Source organism: Heliangelus exortis, chromosome 7 (genome assembly GCF_036169615.1).
Source record: "Heliangelus exortis chromosome 7, bHelExo1.hap1, whole genome shotgun sequence".
Classification (NCBI taxonomy): Eukaryota; Metazoa; Chordata; class Aves; order Apodiformes; family Trochilidae; genus Heliangelus; species Heliangelus exortis.
This window is the reverse complement of record NC_092428.1, coordinates 14640745-14658167: the sequence shown is the minus strand read 5'-3', so window position 1 is coordinate 14658167 and position 17423 is coordinate 14640745. Positions and strand designations below refer to the sequence as shown.

Below are 17423 nucleotides of genomic sequence, written 5' to 3'. Positions count from 1 at the left end.
ATTGGATGCAGCCCCATCATAAGATGGATGCAGCTCAGCAGGTTGCTGACTGTTCCCTGCAGGATTACAGGGGGGCTATTCAGCTTCTTATTCTTATTTCTCTCTACAAGCCCCAGAAGCAGCTGTCCTCAGGACAACCTGTCTTTCTGTTGAAAACTGAGGTAAAGGTGTTAAATACCTCAGCCTTTTCCTCATCTTTTGGTGACTGTTTCACCCCATGTCCAACAAAGAATGGAGGATTTCCCTGCCCCTCCTTTTGCTATTGATGTTATCTATAGAAGGACTGTTCTCCTTATCAGAAGTGGCAAGATTAAGTTCAAATTGTGTCTAATTTTTTTTCTACATGACCTAACTATATTCCTAAACTCTTCCTGAGTAGTCAGCCCCTTTTACCGTAATTTGTAAACTCTTTTTTACCCTAATTTCCTCCAAAATCAGCCACACCAGTCATCTTCCCCACAAGTTTGCCTTTGGGCACACAGGGACAGTCTGCTCATGTGCATTCAGGACTTGCTTCTTAAAGTTTGCCCATCCCTCCTGGGCCCCTTTGTTTTCAGGGGTTGTTTCTCAGGGTACACTCTGAATCAGTCTTCTGAAAAGGCCAAAATCTGCCCTCTGGAAGTCCAGCATAGAGGTTTTATTGATGGCCCTCCTTGCACCCCCGAGTACTGAAAACTCAGTTTTTCATTGTCACTGTGCCTCAGATGGCCTCCGACCACCACATCTCCCACCAACTCCTACCAACTCCTCTCTGTTTGGGAACAGAAGGTCTAGCAGGGCCCCATCCCTGGTAGGCTCATTTACCAGCTGGAGCAGGAAATTATCCTTTATACACTCTATGAATCTCCTAGGCTGCCTCTTCTCTGCTGTGTGGAGTTCCCAGCAGACATCCAGCTGATTAAAGTCACCCATGAGAACAAGGGCTGGAGATTTTAAGATATCTGCCAGCTGCTTGTAGAATAGTTCATCACTTTCATCATCCTGGTTGGGTGCTCTGTAACAGACTCCCACCAGGATATCAGCCTTGTTGGCCTTCCCCCTGATTTTGACCCACAGGCTCTCAACTTTATTGTTACTGACCTCAAGTTCTACAGAGTCAAGAGACCCTCTAACATACAGAGCCACCCCTCCACCTCTCCTACCTTGTCTGTCCCTTCTGAAGAGCTTGTAGCCATCCATGGCAGCACTCCAGCCATGCGAGTCATCCCATCACATCTCCATGATGGTGACTACATCAGAGCTTTCCTGCTGCACAGTGGCTTCCATCTCCTCGTTTGTCACCCACACTGTGTGTATTGGTGTACATGCACTTCAGCTGGGCTGCTGATTTCACTCTTAACTTGGGCTTTCCACCCTTGGGCTCATCTCTGGAGAGCCTGATTTCAATCCCCTCCCCCTTCAAACCTAGTTCAAAGCCCTCCTTATCAGCCCTGCCAACTCACTGCTGTAGTCCTTTTGCCCCTGCTAGACAGATGAAGCCCATCTGAACTGAGCAGACCAGGTACCATGGAATTTGCCCCATGCTCAAAAACCAAAATTCTGCCAGTGGCACCAAGCCTTTAGCCACCTATTGATAAGATGGGGTTTCCTACTCCTCTCCTCATTCACCTCTGCTACTGCAGGAACTGAGGCAAACACCACCTGTGCTCCTGTCCCATTGTCTAATCAACCCAGCAACTTGAAATCCTTTTTAATCACCCTGGTACTTCTTCCATTAATGCCATCACTGCCAGCCTGGACTACCAACAGAGAGCACTCCCTCTCTGGGTGCTGCGAGGCTGAGCTGGCATGCAGCCTTCTGCTGGTGGCTGCCCCTGCTCCACCAGAGACAAGAGCACTGCCAAGCCCTCAGCTTTGGAAACCACTCCTGAGCCTTATAAAACTTTCCAGAGCATCTGAAATACTTAATTACTCATTAACTCCCACCACTGCCTAATTCCAAGGACTTAAGGGAAGATTGTACAGCTGGATCAGGTCAGGAAAAATGCTCCCAATGCTACCAGTAGCAGCTTGCTTCTCCTTCTAATCTTAAAAAAAAAAAAAGTTATTTTCATAGAAGAAAAATCCAATCTTCTGAACACTTTCCATCTGCTGTCCAAGAGAAGCTTAAGTGAATTAGTTGCAGGCAGGTTAAAAATGTCCACCTCTCAGCAGCTGTGCAATCCCAGCAGAGGAGGTGTTTGATAGCTGCTTTTGAGGTTTTACTGACCTTGGTGTGCCACTGCTGCCTGCAAAGAGAAAAAAATTTGCTTCCAATCACCAGCAACTTGTTATGCTTTAATAAGCAATTAAAAATGGTTATGTAAATACGGCTGCAGCTGAAATTCAACCTCATGAATCCAAATAACTTCTTTCCAGCTCTAGGAAGATCTGCATTTCAAAATTTCTTGAGATGGAGCAGCTAAAGGAAGAAAATGTAAAGGAGAGGAATCAGTAATCCTAAGGGGAAAGGACATGTCTGATAAAGGGAAGCACTTGCCTCAATGCCAGGATGGAGATGGGGAAGAGATGAGCTGCCATCTCCCACTGCTGCTGCTTTCCAAACCCACCTCTGTTACCCCCTTTCCTGTCCTTGACAACACTCCTGGTACCTTGGCATGAGAAATGGAGCAGCTTTTCCATCCTACATGTTCATTGAATGAAAAAAGAGCAAACTTCTGGAGCAGGACAAGTTCCCAGCCCTCCTGCAGGGATACTCCCAGGATGGTGGAGCCACAAGTACCGCAGCCAAACTGTTACTCAGGAAAACAAAACTAAAAATCTCCATGGAATTGATATACACAATTTCACTAAGAAATACAGCTCTCTTGCTGCCCACTGTGAATTTCTGCTGTTTCTCCTTCACCTTGGTGCTCAATTTGCCAAGAAGCTTGATTCAGCATAACAGGGAAAAGAGAGTTCCTGCATCCTGCTCTTGCATCCTTAATCCACCAACAGAAGGCAAGTCAGGATGTGAAGCCCAGACAGAAATTCATCAGGGTGCAGAACAGCTCTGTCTTCAGATCTTGAAAGGGGAAAATGAACAAAAGAATTAACACATTTGTGTTCGTATAGCTGAAGGATGATGCAGAAGTCAGAGACTCGCTACAAAAATTGCTCATGGAAACTTCCCAAGAAGCAGTTTCAGCTTGCTGCTGTTGTGCAGGACTTTATTTATATTTATTTTGGGTCACACTGAAGAAGCTTGCTGACATTCTCACCCAAGGAAGCACAGCTAGTCTGCAGGGTGACAAACATGTCCATTTTTTTGCTGTGATTAATAAAGGGCACTGCCCATGCTTCTGCAGTCACCGTACTTCAGGGTCCAGGGGAAGATGGAAAACACCTCGTCTTAGATGTCAGCTTTGATTTTTATCAGCTAACTGGGACATTGCAAATGCCTCAGCAATGGTTCCTCAGAAACAAAACAAAGCTTCCCCCAGCCTCTGGCCATCAACTTCTGGCTCTACCTGGCTCTTGGTTAACTGACTTGTGTGCACATGAACAAAAGCATCTGTGCCAATGTCTTATCCCTACTACTTGATGCACTCAATGATACAAGCGGCCCCCACTTCTCCTGGCAATGAAATTAATCAAAATGCCACCCTTAAGATTTTATTTGCAGGGGTCCTACAAAAGGTTCTGCTCAGCATGCTGCACTGCAGGAGCTCAGGAGAGGATTTACACACAGTTCATAAGCCAAAGGAACCTGCTGTTACACAGCAAAATTCTCTACTGCTACTAACGATACAATAAATAGACAATCCAATGAAATCCTCAAATGGCTTTCCCTGCACAGCTGCTGCATCACAGAATTATAGAATGCTTTGGGTTGGAAGGGACCTTAAAGATCATCCAGTTCCAATCCCCCTGCTGTGGGTCGAGACACCTCCCACTAGAGCAGGTTGCTCCAAGCCCCAACCAGCCTGGCCTTCAACATTCCCAGGGATGGAACAGCCACAGCTTCTCAGAGCAACCTGGGTCAGGGTCTCACCACCTTCACACCAAAGAATTTCTTTGTAATGTTTAAACTATATCTCCCCTCTTCCATTTTAAAACCATTACCCCTCGTCCTACTACTCCAGGCCTTTGTAAAAAATCCCTCCCCAGATTTCCTTTAGGCCCCCTTCAGGTACTGGAAGGCCACAGTGAAGTCACCTGGTTCAAACACAAGTAAAGCAGCAGCATATGCCATAGTGGGTGTTTTCTCACCAGGTATCACGATGTTTGTTTCTATCAGTCCTTGGAGCCCCCATCCCAAATAAAGAAGATGGCAAAGCTTCTGTGCATGCAAGTGATCTTCCAGCAATGCTTAAAAGCAGCAGCAGCAGCACCTCAGTGAACCTGTAATGTCACACCCATGCCTGCTTCACAGGCACTCTTCTGGACCACTGTCTACTTTGTACCACAGGACTTTCTCAGCTTGACACTGAGTACCTGCTTGCTGTCACTGCCCTTAGTGTGAAGGTGCCACTCACAGCTCTGCAGCCACTCACTTGTCACTGCTGAAGGCAGACACCCAAGTTAGAGCTAAGACACAATTTAATAGGCTGCCTGAGTGTTTTTACTTGAATTCAATCCAACAGCTATGTTGAAGATGACCATGCAGACAGCCAGACACGGTCTCCCCATGTTCACTCAGCTCACAGGCTGAGTACAGACTTGACTGACACAGATCACAAGGGCTGGTGTGTCTGTAACTTCTTTAAGCACAGCAGCTAACACCCCCAGAATGTATCACCAAGCATTTTACAGCTGACACAGAGGCCTGATATACTTGTATCATCCTCACCCCTCCATAACCACCCCCCAAGCTGATACCTGACTCTCCCTCCACCTTTCAGATTAAGGCACTGGAAGGGTTTGATTTCTCTGGCATGGACAATTTTCCCACTTGCTTTTGCAGCGTGTACTGCCAATGAATTAGTTAAGTGTCCATGGCACCTTCTGACAGAGGCATGAAGCAGAGTTTTCAGTACCATGACAGTGAACCCCTCATCCACCAACTGGCACCCTCCCTTTCTGAAAAGGGACTGAAATTCAACCTCTCGTGTAAACTAAACTTTCCCCAGCACAGGATTAAGCCTTCCATTACCTGCTCTGCTGTTACTGACAGAGGAAAATTACTTGTCTCAGTCTTCTTTATAGTGGACCCTCATGTTTACAGTTGTATCTCCTATCTCTCTTTCCTTAAGCTGCCCATGCCATAGCCTCATAACTTATTCCATTTTTCCAGATCTCTTTTTCATAGTCACATCCAATTCTGAACTCTTACTAAGTCTTTAGCTGATACTACACAAAAACTGAATGCCAGCTTTTACCAAAACTCTAAGGGAGACAGTATGGTCAACCTGAAAGCTTCACAGGACCCTTTCCATTCACATAACAAGACCAAAGCAGGCTGGCAGAGGCTCTGAATGCCATCAGAACCATGATAAGCTGCTCACACCATTTCAACTGCTCACCTAGAAACTACCAGCCTACATATGTATACGCTATGCTGTGACTCCTTACATACAGAGTTCCCTGATATAAAAATACTCATGGTGTCCAGATGATCCCATTTTTAACTGGAAATATCACAAAATTCTATCATCCACAAGGTGGATAGCCACTTTCATGACTATCCATCACAAAGTTATGGTTATCAGCCTTGTTTCTATTCCCTAAAACTTCTAGCACATCAAATGCAGAAGAGGGAGTTTAAGGTTTGCAGATAACTCCTCTCTCCTTGGCACTAGAACCATCATGGCCTGGTCCACCCATGACTCTAGTAAGGACTTCCAGGGGGAAAAAGCCTCTATTAACAAGATCCCCTTCCCTTGCAGAGCTGTTGTTTGAAGTTTATTGGCTATTAATCCACCCTGAAGCTTGAGTCAGGGAATGACAAATGTGACACAGACCCAGATAGAGACAGATACAATCTCCAAGACATCCCCTCCACTGACCCCTTTGTTCTCAATCTGCCTCTGACAGCTGAATTGAGCAGAAGGAAGCTCAGGCTGAACTTAGTGTGCAATACCACAAAGGGACAATTGGGTAGCAGAGGATCACTGCAGAACATATCCATCCCCCTGGGGAACAGATCTCCCAGCTTCACAGCCCCCACCCTGCAGCCACACAGGGAGTCCATAAGCCCACACATGCTCTGTTGTTTTCCTAGGAAAGCAGCTTCTAGGCAACACAGCAGAACACAAACAGAAAAGCCACACTGCTCAGGGTTCTTTGCTGGCTGCCTACAGAGCAATTGCTTTTTAATTGTATGCTCAGCTTCTTAATTTTTCTCTCCCTGCTTTAATTCTGTGCTTTACCTCTTCCCTCTCCCAGCAGCTGTTGCTTGTCCTTCATCACCCTCAGGGCTTGGACTGCCTCTCTCCAACTTCTCATCACCCAGCATCCCAGGTCACTCAGACCATTCCTTAGCACTTTATCACATTGGCAATGCCACAGTGACAGACACCTCAGTCAAGAAGTGCAACCACATCAGCAAAGCACTGACAAAGAACTCAAATGATTTTCTGTACCTTCCTTGATCCTTGGATAAACCATGAGCCACAAAGATCCCTGCATTTAAGATACAGATCTGCACGAGGATCTGCCTCTTCAACCTATCTGCCAAGCTCCTTCATGGGAAGCTGCATCCCATCACCCCAAACCATAGATCCCAGATCAAAGCAGATTGAGACATGGGGCAGCTCCAAGCCATGCAGCACAACCTTGCCTCTCCACAGCTGTGGCATCTCCTGGTGGAGTTCCACAGGTGGATTAGCACCAGCTTCACCAATTCAGCTGAGAACAAAAGCCCTCCACGAGTAACTGTCAGGCAAACAACACAGAACCACAGAATGGTTTGGGTTGAAAGGGACCTTAAAGACCATCTAGTTCCAATCCCCCTGCTGTGGGTCGAGACACATCCCACTAGAGCAGGTTGCTCCAAGCCCCAACCAGCCTGGCCTTCAACATTCCCAGGGATGGAACAGCCACAGCTTCTCAGAGCAACCTGGGTCAGAGTCTCACCACCTTCACACCAAAGAATTTCTTTGTAATGTCTAAAACGTGCTACAGAAATCTCAGTGGAGGCGATTTAGAAAAAGAAACCACCTTTACTAAGGTTTTATGCCATAGGCACATACCTCACTACTAGCAGAGAGAGGCCTGGGGAAATAGAACAAGACTAAATATAGAGGTAAAATCACTGCTTTTGGCAGGTTTTGGGTTGCCTTTCAGGGGTGACACATATGTGGAGAACAAAGGCCTAACACATCTTTTCTACATGCACTTCCAAAATAATAGAAAAATTCAGGGTGGAAAAGTCTCATGGGCTGCCTGGGACTCCTCTGGGTCCACCAAGGGTGTGGGAGTATCTAGGACAGATACTAACAAGCAGAAACAGCGTAAACGATGATGTCAAATCCTATCCATCTTAACTCACAGAGTATTTTCACTTGAGAAAAATGCCCTGTTCAAGCCAAATACCACCTGTCCTAACAGAGCACAGCACAGTTGCACAGCCTGTCCAGACAAATTTGTCATCATTGTCACGCTAAGTGAAAAGAAGACAGGAAATCTTTCCTCAGGCCCTAATGCATGTGAATGCAGCAAGAAAACTGAGGACTTTGCCAGGAGCCTACCCCAATCACTGGGATAGTTGCCCTGGCTCTGTTTTAGCTAAGCTGGGCCACTCTTCAATGCAAGGAGGTGTCTATGGCCTCCTCAAAGTAGCCAAACCACAAAAAGTCATAGTAAGCCATGAAAAGCTTCTCCCATCCCTCTGGCTGTGGTTACCTTTTTTCATCCTTCCCTTCCCACAACTGAGCTGCTTACTGAGTTTACATAAAATGATGGAAAATGTGCTTTCATTGAAAAAGTAAGAAGAAAACACCAGACCATGGTTATTTAAACAACCTGTCAGCACTTCAGCAATAAGCAACAAGGAATGTTCAGGTCTTTTTCTGATCTAATTCCTCTGAGAAAGCTTCTGCTTGATCCTAACAAGAAATATGCATGACTATTCTGGTAAAATAAAAATGAATCAAGATCGGTGCTTGAAAGCACTAGAAGTGTGTTCTGGTGGTAACTCTTGCTGTACCTTCACAGGCAGCTGAAGAAACCAACTCTCAGGTGTTTTAACTGCACATATTCCTGGATTATGTGTTGAAGGGAAAACAGTTTTAAAAAAGGTCTTACTTAAAGCAGATTTCTTTTGGAAGAGAGAAAGCAAGCAACCCAATTTGACAACAGAGGCATGTCACTCAGGAGCTCCACTAGCCCTGGGAGATGTTCTTCAGACCTGCTCACATGCATTTTCCCATTTTTGGAGTTCAGACACTGAATATGAATAAAAAACTGATTTTCAAGTTAACATCCCAGCTTCAGCCCAGATCCTAATTTTCCTAAGGCAGTGAAATATCAGGAAATGAGCATTCAAGAGTTCAGCTGAGCTCCTGGCAGATCTGCCACCAGCTCTTTTCTGCTCCTTCCTGTCCACTGGTGACATTGGTTGTGTTAAGAGAAGTATCCAGATAGGATCTGCACAGGCAGTTGAGCCTGAGAAAGAACCAGTGTACTCACAGGCTCAGAACCCACTCACATGAAGCACAGGAAGCCACTAAAAAACACCTACACGAGCTACCCAATGCCCTGTAATACAGTATTTTCTAGCACCACTTCTCACTTTCTTCTGATTTGCACAGGTCAAGGTAAACACTTGAGGGATGTCTCTCCTCTGAATAACCACATTTTAAAAGTAGCTGAGTTGATTGGAGCACTCCCTGGAAAAGGAGCAGTGCAAACCCACTAGACACATGTGTAAAAAGCTGCTTAGGCGTGAACAAACACATCAGCTGCAAAGCAAGGAGAGAAGGTTGGAGACCATGCCAAAAGAGATAAAAGTAGAAGAGGAGAGAGGCCATGTTACATAACACTGGGGACAGAAATAGGCCTGGAATGCCTAAATCAATGAGAACTATGAACAGAGAAAATGGGTGCTTCACTAACAGTTTGGCAGAACAGAACTGTTCCCTCTGCACAGGTCAGTATTTCCATTAAAACGAGCATCAAAAAGGCAAAGTGCAGTTCTGTGCTCAGGGTGCTGTCAGGAATTCTGAAATGTTGTTTGTGATATTCATTAAATTACCAAGACATAAGTATCTTGAACTGTCCCCAGTAAATAACTTTTTAGAAAGGCAACCTACATTTACCAGAAAGACATAAAATTGACTGAAATCACTAAAAAACTACATTAATATTAGGAGCTGCTGTTAACTGCTGGTAACACAAAGGACATTCAATTGAAAGGTAAGTCTCAGAATATATGGACATTTAATGTTAACCCAGGAGTGAATAATGAAGGTCACACTCTTTTAGCAGGATTCACACAAAGCTTAAACCCTTCCACAGCCAAAACATTCAGCAGAGGGAGGCAAACTAGAAGATGGGGACAAAAGCACAGATGAAGAGCTTTGGGATGAGTATGAACCCCAGGTGCCTCAGGGCAGAGCTTGCTCGCTAGGAATGAGCCAAACCTTCCTTGGGAAAGTAGCAAGAGACTGCTGTGCACCTCTTTTGTCCTTTTCTAAAGCATCTTTTAATCACCTCTGTAAGTGCTGGAAAAATAAGCAAGGTGTGGAGGAACACACACTGGACATGCTGACTGTTGCTGTAACTCCACTGGAGCAGCTACTGACATAAGCTGAAGATGTTCCCAGGGAGTGCCACAAGACCAAAATTCAACAGGTTTGATCCATGAGTGCTGTGAGCTGCAGCTGTATTAATTCCCCCCCTACCCCCTCCAATACTCTTGGGTCTTCCTCTAGAATCTGTCCGTGCTGCACTGCCCTCCCATCACACACAGAAACCCCCTCAAACCTCAAGCTTCAGGATATCGTGCTGCAGTTTGCGCTGGAAGTCGAGGAAGTGGGAGATGGTCAGTTTGCCCTTAAGATCTGCCCCAAAGAAGAAGGTTGTCAGGGCTGAGTTGAAGCCAGTTTTCAGGGTGTTCCCCGTTGTAGAGCGGTCTCTGTGCCTCATGCCCATGCTGGTTTGGGAGCGAATGATGCTCTGGACCTAAAAACAGGAGGGAGGATGTTAGCATCACTGGGACTTACTGGGCAAGTATCAGTACAGTGTACTCCAGGATCAGACATGTCATTTTCTATTATTACTTTTTTTTCCTAAAATAATTCTTGAAAGACATGACAAATTACAAATTTGGCTGAATTTAGGCTTTGGGTTTTTTATTGTCATCCTTAAAGACAGAAGAGTATAAAAATGCTTAACGTGAGTTTTAAGAAACAATTCACCCAGTCTGCAGATGAGCATTTTAGAGCTGATCCTATGGCTGGTCAGCAGGGAGCAGCTTGTTCCCAGCCAAGTCAAGGGAGGAAAGAAAGCTGAGACAACCACAGGGAATTAAAAAGCCTGCATGTTTTGGAGCTCCCACTCCTACTTTGCTGCCCATCCTTATTAGTTCACACCAAGCCTAGTTAGCTCACGTTGCATTTCCTTCCTGTTTGTCCACAAAACCAGGGGTTCTCCACCCAAGGGCACTCCCTCCTTGCTGCCCTGAAGCTGCTCTGTCCCCAGGGCTGAGCTGCAGGCAGAGGCTGCCCCTCCCAGGGCAAAGTGTTCTCCAAATGTCCTGCAGGGATGAAGGCAGCCAAGTGTGAAAGCACAGATTATAACTGCACCGAATCGATGTTTTTAACAAATGACACAGGCAAACAACACCTTCCTTCTCCAAGCTCTCAGAAGCACCCTAAACCTTCTCAAAGACACAGCTCAAATGCTACAGGACAAGACAAGGATGTGCAAGAGAACTTCCCCATCCTCTGTGGTGTGGCAAAACGTGAAGCACCTGACTGCGGAGATCCAGCTTGACAATTTGGGACCTCTGCAAGGCAAGGCTGACCAAAGACAGTGATGAGCAAGGACCATCACCTGAAAAGCTAATAAGGAATTTGCAGGACATTTACTCTGAACAAAAGGATTATATATTCTATTAGCTTTTGGCCCTAACCAGGATGTTTGAATAATGACTTAATGGACATCTAGAAAACATTGTATCTTGTAAAAGAATACTATATTTTGTAAGCAATGTCTGTAGTTAGCAAATCAAATAACTGCCTTTCAATATGATTGCTGTTTATTTTATCTTGTTTTTAACACTCAACCTTATTACAGTGTCATGTTTTCTCCACATTATAAAAAGAACACTGACTGATGGTTAAAGTCAGCTACACTACCACAAGTATGTGGCTCACCCAGCCTCACCTCTTTATCAACTTCACTGCGTTCGCAGCATGCAACAGCCTGAAAATCCAATAGCTAATTATTTTAAGGGATCTGTACTAATTTAGGGGGACAACCAAGCCAAATGCATGCTTGCCTCCTCTCTCCATTCCCAAGCACCTCACTACACTTTACTAAGTGATTACTGCTAGGATATGAAAAGCCAGGGTTATTCTCTATGTAGTAGCTGCTTTCTTCCAACAAGGCAGAGGATTCATATTAAGGACAATGAATGTAAAAAAGAAGGGAAAAAACAAAACACCCAATGTGCTGCCTAGAGAGCACAAAGCTGGTTGGAGAAGACCTTTAAGATCATGGAGTCCAACCATTAACCTAACTATCCAGTCCAGTACTTAAACCATGTCCCTCAGCACCACACCTAAATGTCTTTTAAATACCTCTGGGGATGGTGATTCACCCACCTTCCTGGGCAGCCTGTTCCAGTGTTTAATTACCCTTTCAGTGAAGAAGTTTCTTCCAAATCTCCCCTGGTGCAACTTTTTATCTAAAGCCCCCCTGGTGCAACTTCAAGACCATTTCCTCTTGTCCGGAAACACTGCTGCCTCAGACAAAGGTTGGAAGGGAGGAAGGAAAACAGCTGCCAAGAGCTCCAGCTATCAAAAGAGTGCCAGAACCTCATTATTGAGGTATATGGCAGGTTCAGTGTTTTCCTAACAAGAGAGTGAGTGCTGGAACAACCCCAAAGGGGATGTTCCAGAGGAGAACACCCTGTGTTGCTGCTGGGCTCACCTTGCTTGGAAACAATGTCTCTGAACCACAGACTACTGGCTATCCTTCCACTACAAAGACAACCAAGTCAAGCCAGAAGAAAAGATGTACAAAAAAAGTTTGGCTTTTTTTTTTTTTTTTTTTCCTCTGGAACATCCACTTTGATGGAAGGATTTTTTTTCACTGTAAATAGCAACTCCATATTTTGCATTGTGCTTCACTTTAACTGCAAACTCTCTGTGTACATTTTGGAGAAAAATATTTATAAACTGTCTTGAAGCAAGTTTATGACCAGCTTGGAAAGCTGCCCCTGGTTCTCCAAAAGTGAGTGTTTACCACACTGCAGGCTGCTTGACAGAGCATCTTTTTCCCAGGTGTTATTTACAAAGCATCCTACACTTCTCTCCCCATTTAGAACAAATATCAGACAGTTTGAAAAAGCCATCTGGGGGCAACTGGAGCCAAAATTATTCTTCTGGTCCCTATATTGGGTAATCTTTTTTATACCCAGAGGAGCAGGCAACCACTGCAAGAAGCTGTCCTCCCCTCCACAGCTCATCGATCACTCAAGAATGGAAGCACAGAGATGCTTCACTGTCTTTTGTATGGATTTCAGACTGAAGTGTTTGTGATTGGTTTCATCTTTCACATCAGAGGAAAAAAAAAATAAAACAGTTAATGGTTTGAAGAGAAATAATGAGTAACACCACTTGAAAGTTTACTACTTTTCAACTTTTTAATTAAAGAGTAAAGTAACAATTTACTTGCTGAAGAATGAAATGTTTAAGGTGACAAGAATGCAGGCATCTAATGATTTAGTGCTATGCACAAATAGTAAGTATCAACTAGGAAAAAAAGTCTGAGGGTCTTCAGTGAGACCTGAAGACTTTCAATATTATCTTCTTAGGTAGTCAAAGCCTGTGACTTATTTGCATATTAGCTAAATTACCACAAGTGATTTTCTTCCTTGATCAATACTCTTAAGGTTTGTCAGATATGAATGAGGATGGACCTCATCCTGCTGACTGCCTCCCAGCATGTGAGAAGGGAGTAAGACACTCATTCCCATGTGCTCACAGCCAGTGGGAACAGGATAAGGCTTCTATGATAGTCCTTTACATCCTCTTCTTTTCTTTCCCATCCTCCCCAAAACGATGTTGCTCTTTCAAGCTGATGACACCTCCATTAGCCTATTCCTCCAAGAAAGCCAGTTCCAGCTGCCCCTGCCCTGTAAGATTCTAGAGGTCTGCAAACCCTCCCAACATTCATGCTCTTACCAAGGCATTTCAAGGAGTGAAAAAAAGTATTTATCATATAAATATGCTTTTCCTTTAAATTAGATTCTAAGATGTAGCAAATTGGTTATAGTCATATCTGCAAAGACATTGCCAGCTGCTTCTCACTTTCAAAAACAGCTCCTTCATTCTCTGGAAAATCAACCTTCCCCAAAATAATTTTATGCTAACAAGGAATTTTATTCCTTTATATAGGGGCAGTGATGCATATAGAAAGCCTAAGGAAAAGATGTCCTTTTTTCAAGGATTTTTATACAACTTAATACATGTAAAACTTCCCTTTGCCTCCCAGATGACTTATGACTGGTATTAAGAGGTTAACCTGTTGTTCAACTTGCCTGCTCAAACTCTTCCATGTCCACCTCTCCGTCACCATTCAAATCAAACATCTTAAAGGCAATTTCAAAATTCCTCTGAGGAGCTACAAAAAAAAAAACCAAACAAACACACAATAAAAAATAAAAGACCAGTTAAAGATATAAAAGCTCAGTAAAAAAAGGCACAAGTTCAAAATGACTCTACCCAGAAGCAATTTTTCATGATTCTCGATTAAGGAAAAAATGCAGCTCTTGGGAACCTCTAGCTATGAGCCTCACAGTGCTCCTTTTACCAAAGGTCTTGCCAAGAACGTTGGGCAGAGGAGATGTTCCTTGAAGTTTTGTTCCACTTAGAGATAGAAAAAGCACAAAACCAAGACAATATTTGATATTTCTAATGACAATCAACAGATTACACTGTAGCAAGAGCTCCAGCCTGCTCCATGGGGTATAACACTGGTGTGGCCAGGGGGTGTTCCTTTGGCACTGCAGAACACTCTCCCTGCTTTGGGAAGAGCTGGTGGGTGAGGAGCTGACCTGGACTTTGGGTAATTCTCATCCAGACTTGGCTCCTGTCTCACTGTGCAAATTGAAACAAATCATTATCAACTCCCTCTCAGTTCAGTTATGTCACTGAGATAACACATGAGCTTCAGCTCACCAGAGACACCCGAGACAGCGTGGTACCTCATTTTTCATTGCATTTAGTCTATGTTGTCATGGTTCATTTAGCCAGAACTCTGCAAAAGCATTCCTTCATAGCCACCTATCACAACAAAACCAGGCTCCTTCCCATGCAGCCCAGAGAATTTCAGCATTTTTGGCTCTGTAACCCATCACTCTTTAAAGCTACAACACAGTGCCATGATACGTTTCCAAATTAATCTGAGAATTTATCTTGTTCTATTACTTTCAAGTACAAACCACTTTTTTTCAAGGGCTGCAAGTAGTGCTTAGGATTTCATCTTAGATGATAAATTAAAATTCAGACCCCTTTTTTTGTACTTAAAATGGGTCTTCCCCACCAAAATCTGGCAGTATGATGTGGATCCTTGGTGAGATTGTGCCTCTTCAACTTCATCATTTATAACACAACCAACTTTTAATATTTCTCATAGCTGCTCAAAAAGTAACAAGTTTCTGCAACGGTGTCCTGCATTAAGGCATCTCTCAGGTGGGTGTGAAAGGGGGAGAGCAAAGAGGAATCATAGAAAAAGAAATTTATATGGAATTAACTGAACTGGATTTTGTACATTATTTACAACTTCAATTTAGGGCCAGGAGACTTTCACATCACATTTTCCCTTTGCTATAATAAAATGCAGCACTTTATGGCTAAAAGATTCAGCAAACATGTTGATGAGATCACCTTTTTCCAATCACTTTGTTCCTTAAACAGATGTATAACAACATTAAACTTGATGGCAGGAACAGTCTGTCACTATTTGCTTGATACATACAGCACAGGCACTCCTGCCATTATCATCTCTGGACTTCCAATTTCCTCATAATTCAGCCTTCCAATTACAAACACCACGTGCATAAGTGATGCCTCCTATAAGCATGGCACTGCCCAGCAGCACCCACAGCCCAGCAGCAGAAGTGATGCCTCCACCCAGCTTCTCCACCCCATCTGTAGGATGGGAACATCTCTGCTCTCCATCCCTCAGGTGATGTGCTCAACTGGACATGCTGTCCCCAACCCCAACTTCATCATCTCTTCCAAAGATGTAATTTAATTAAAGGGACTTACACAAAAAAGCCTCCTCTGTATCCATCCATCATTTTCAGCAAATAATTCCCTATTTCCTTCAGAGCAACAATGTCAAGCAACATTCAACAACCCTTCTAATATTTAAGTAACACCTCTACATTCATTTACTTTAACTGCATGGAAGCCTGAATGCAGTTTCTCCTTATTAGCCCTCAAAAGCTAGGGAAAGAGTTTTTTCCTCTATGAAGAAAGAGGGGACTATAACAAGCTCGGGTTTAGCTACAAAATACTAGAAAAAGAGCAACATATACAACTCCCTTTCTTCATTTCCCCTGCAAGGTTACAATGATACATATTCTGAGACTGGAAAAATCTGTTACCTCTTGTTAAAAACTGGTGTTTGGGTTTCTTTTTTTTCCCTTTTCTTTAATGCAAAACATAACACCATGTCCCATTTGTGCACAGGGTGAACAAATAAAGCAAGGTACCTAATTTACCTTTGCAAAGGATGGGTCCTTCCTTTCTCTTCTCTAAATACATATTTTCAAGAGCTTACCAAAGTCCCAGAGAAGACTCCCTTACAAAATTAAAATCAACAGTTCAGCATCAAATATCTGCAGGGTTAGTATTTTCTAAGGACAACAAAGGAAAGTCTCAGAATCCACAAATTTAATGACTTCATTCCTCTAATTTATAAGCAACACAGCTCATTTCTTCCTTGGATCTGCATATCAAACTCTAATCACTTGTAGTGACACTTAAATCCAACACATGTGAATCTGAGCCAGGGAAAGCAGAGGGCACTGAAGATAATTAGCTCACTCTGCTCCTGCTAAGGTAGTGAGATGTATGTCCCTGATGCCCAAGCAGCCTGAATTTATTGGTCCCAAGTGAGATGATTTCTGCCTCTGCTCTTGGGCATGATGTTTTCTGACAAGGATTTACTGGGGAAGAGTCCTTCAGATGGCAGCTACTCCCCCCCCCCCATTCCTTGTGATTACATCAGCCTGCACAACCTCTGTTTTTCTTCTTCCTCTTGTACTTATATCTTTCAGAAACTTGCAGACCACAAAAGCAGCAGATAGTGGTTTGCTCAGCTATCTCAGCCTTCCCCCCCACACCCTTTATTCTGGCCCCCAATTCTACCATTCAGCTGCAGTCTCTCCAACTTTCCCCACTGTCTCCTTAATTAAGATGCTTCAAAATGAGTGCAATATTACTCCTGCAATGGTTACAAAAACCACTTATAGGAGTTTTTGCTTTTAATACAGCACAATGCTCATATTTACTCAGGAAAAGCAGTTCTGGAGCTCCCCAAGCTTTGATTTTGTAAGCTATCTCATCACCCTTTTTAACATTATTGAGACTCAAGAATTTTTCATTGCAATTAATTTCCCTTGGGCAACGAGTCTGGAAGTGGGTGGAGCAGCCTCATTTTCTTTTTTAACTTCATTTCTAGCCTTAGGATGTTCAAGAGGATGCAAGAACTTTCTAATGGTTTCTCCAAATCATTAACACAAATTAAAATATGGTACTGGAGCCCAGACCAACCCCAGTTCATGAGTTACCTGCTCCCTGCTTTGAGATGTATGCAAATATACACAGAAAGCTTAGGCTGAAGTTATTCTGCAGAGCCACAGCTCATGCAGCTCTACACACCAAGTTGCTTTTTTCAACTAATCTAGGAGTAAGTTGAAAGGGAAATTAAGAGTTTTCTTATCTTGTTTTTCAAATCAAATATTTGGGAAGAGAAAGGCAATAAGAAAACCAAAAGCTGCCCACAGTAGCATTACAAAGACAAGCAGCCTCCACCAGACAGATGATGAACAGCAGCACTAATCACACTGAAAAACCCACCCAGTCCTCAGGGAACCTCTGAGGCATCAGATGGGTTGATCAGGCATCTCCCAGCCAATTATAGAACTTTTAACTATTTTGAATTATTCAATGGACAAATTTGCAGCACTCAATTTCTCTTTATTGCTATTTATTCTGACCAGAAGCAGCGCATGCTGAAAGACAACAAACACTCACTGATGAGAAAGGCCACATTTTATTATTTTTATGCTTGTTTTATCTTCTCTTTCCCTCAAACTCAAT

General features: G+C 43.6%; 1 protein-coding gene across 4 annotated transcripts in view; it reads right to left on the bottom strand.

The window, feature by feature from the left end:
• The window catches only part of MICU1 (mitochondrial calcium uptake 1), a 100839-nt gene that overhangs the window by 20089 nt on the left and 63327 nt on the right, over positions 1 to 17423 (bottom strand). For all 4 annotated transcript variants that reach the window (XM_071748953.1, XM_071748955.1, XM_071748954.1 and 1 more), the window contains 2 exons: positions 13631 to 13713; positions 9847 to 10044 (listed from right to left, as the gene is read on the bottom strand). In XM_071748953.1, the coding sequence (XP_071605054.1) occupies positions 9847 to 10044; positions 13631 to 13713 (281 nt within the window). The remainder of the gene's footprint in view (positions 1 to 9846; positions 10045 to 13630; positions 13714 to 17423) is intronic.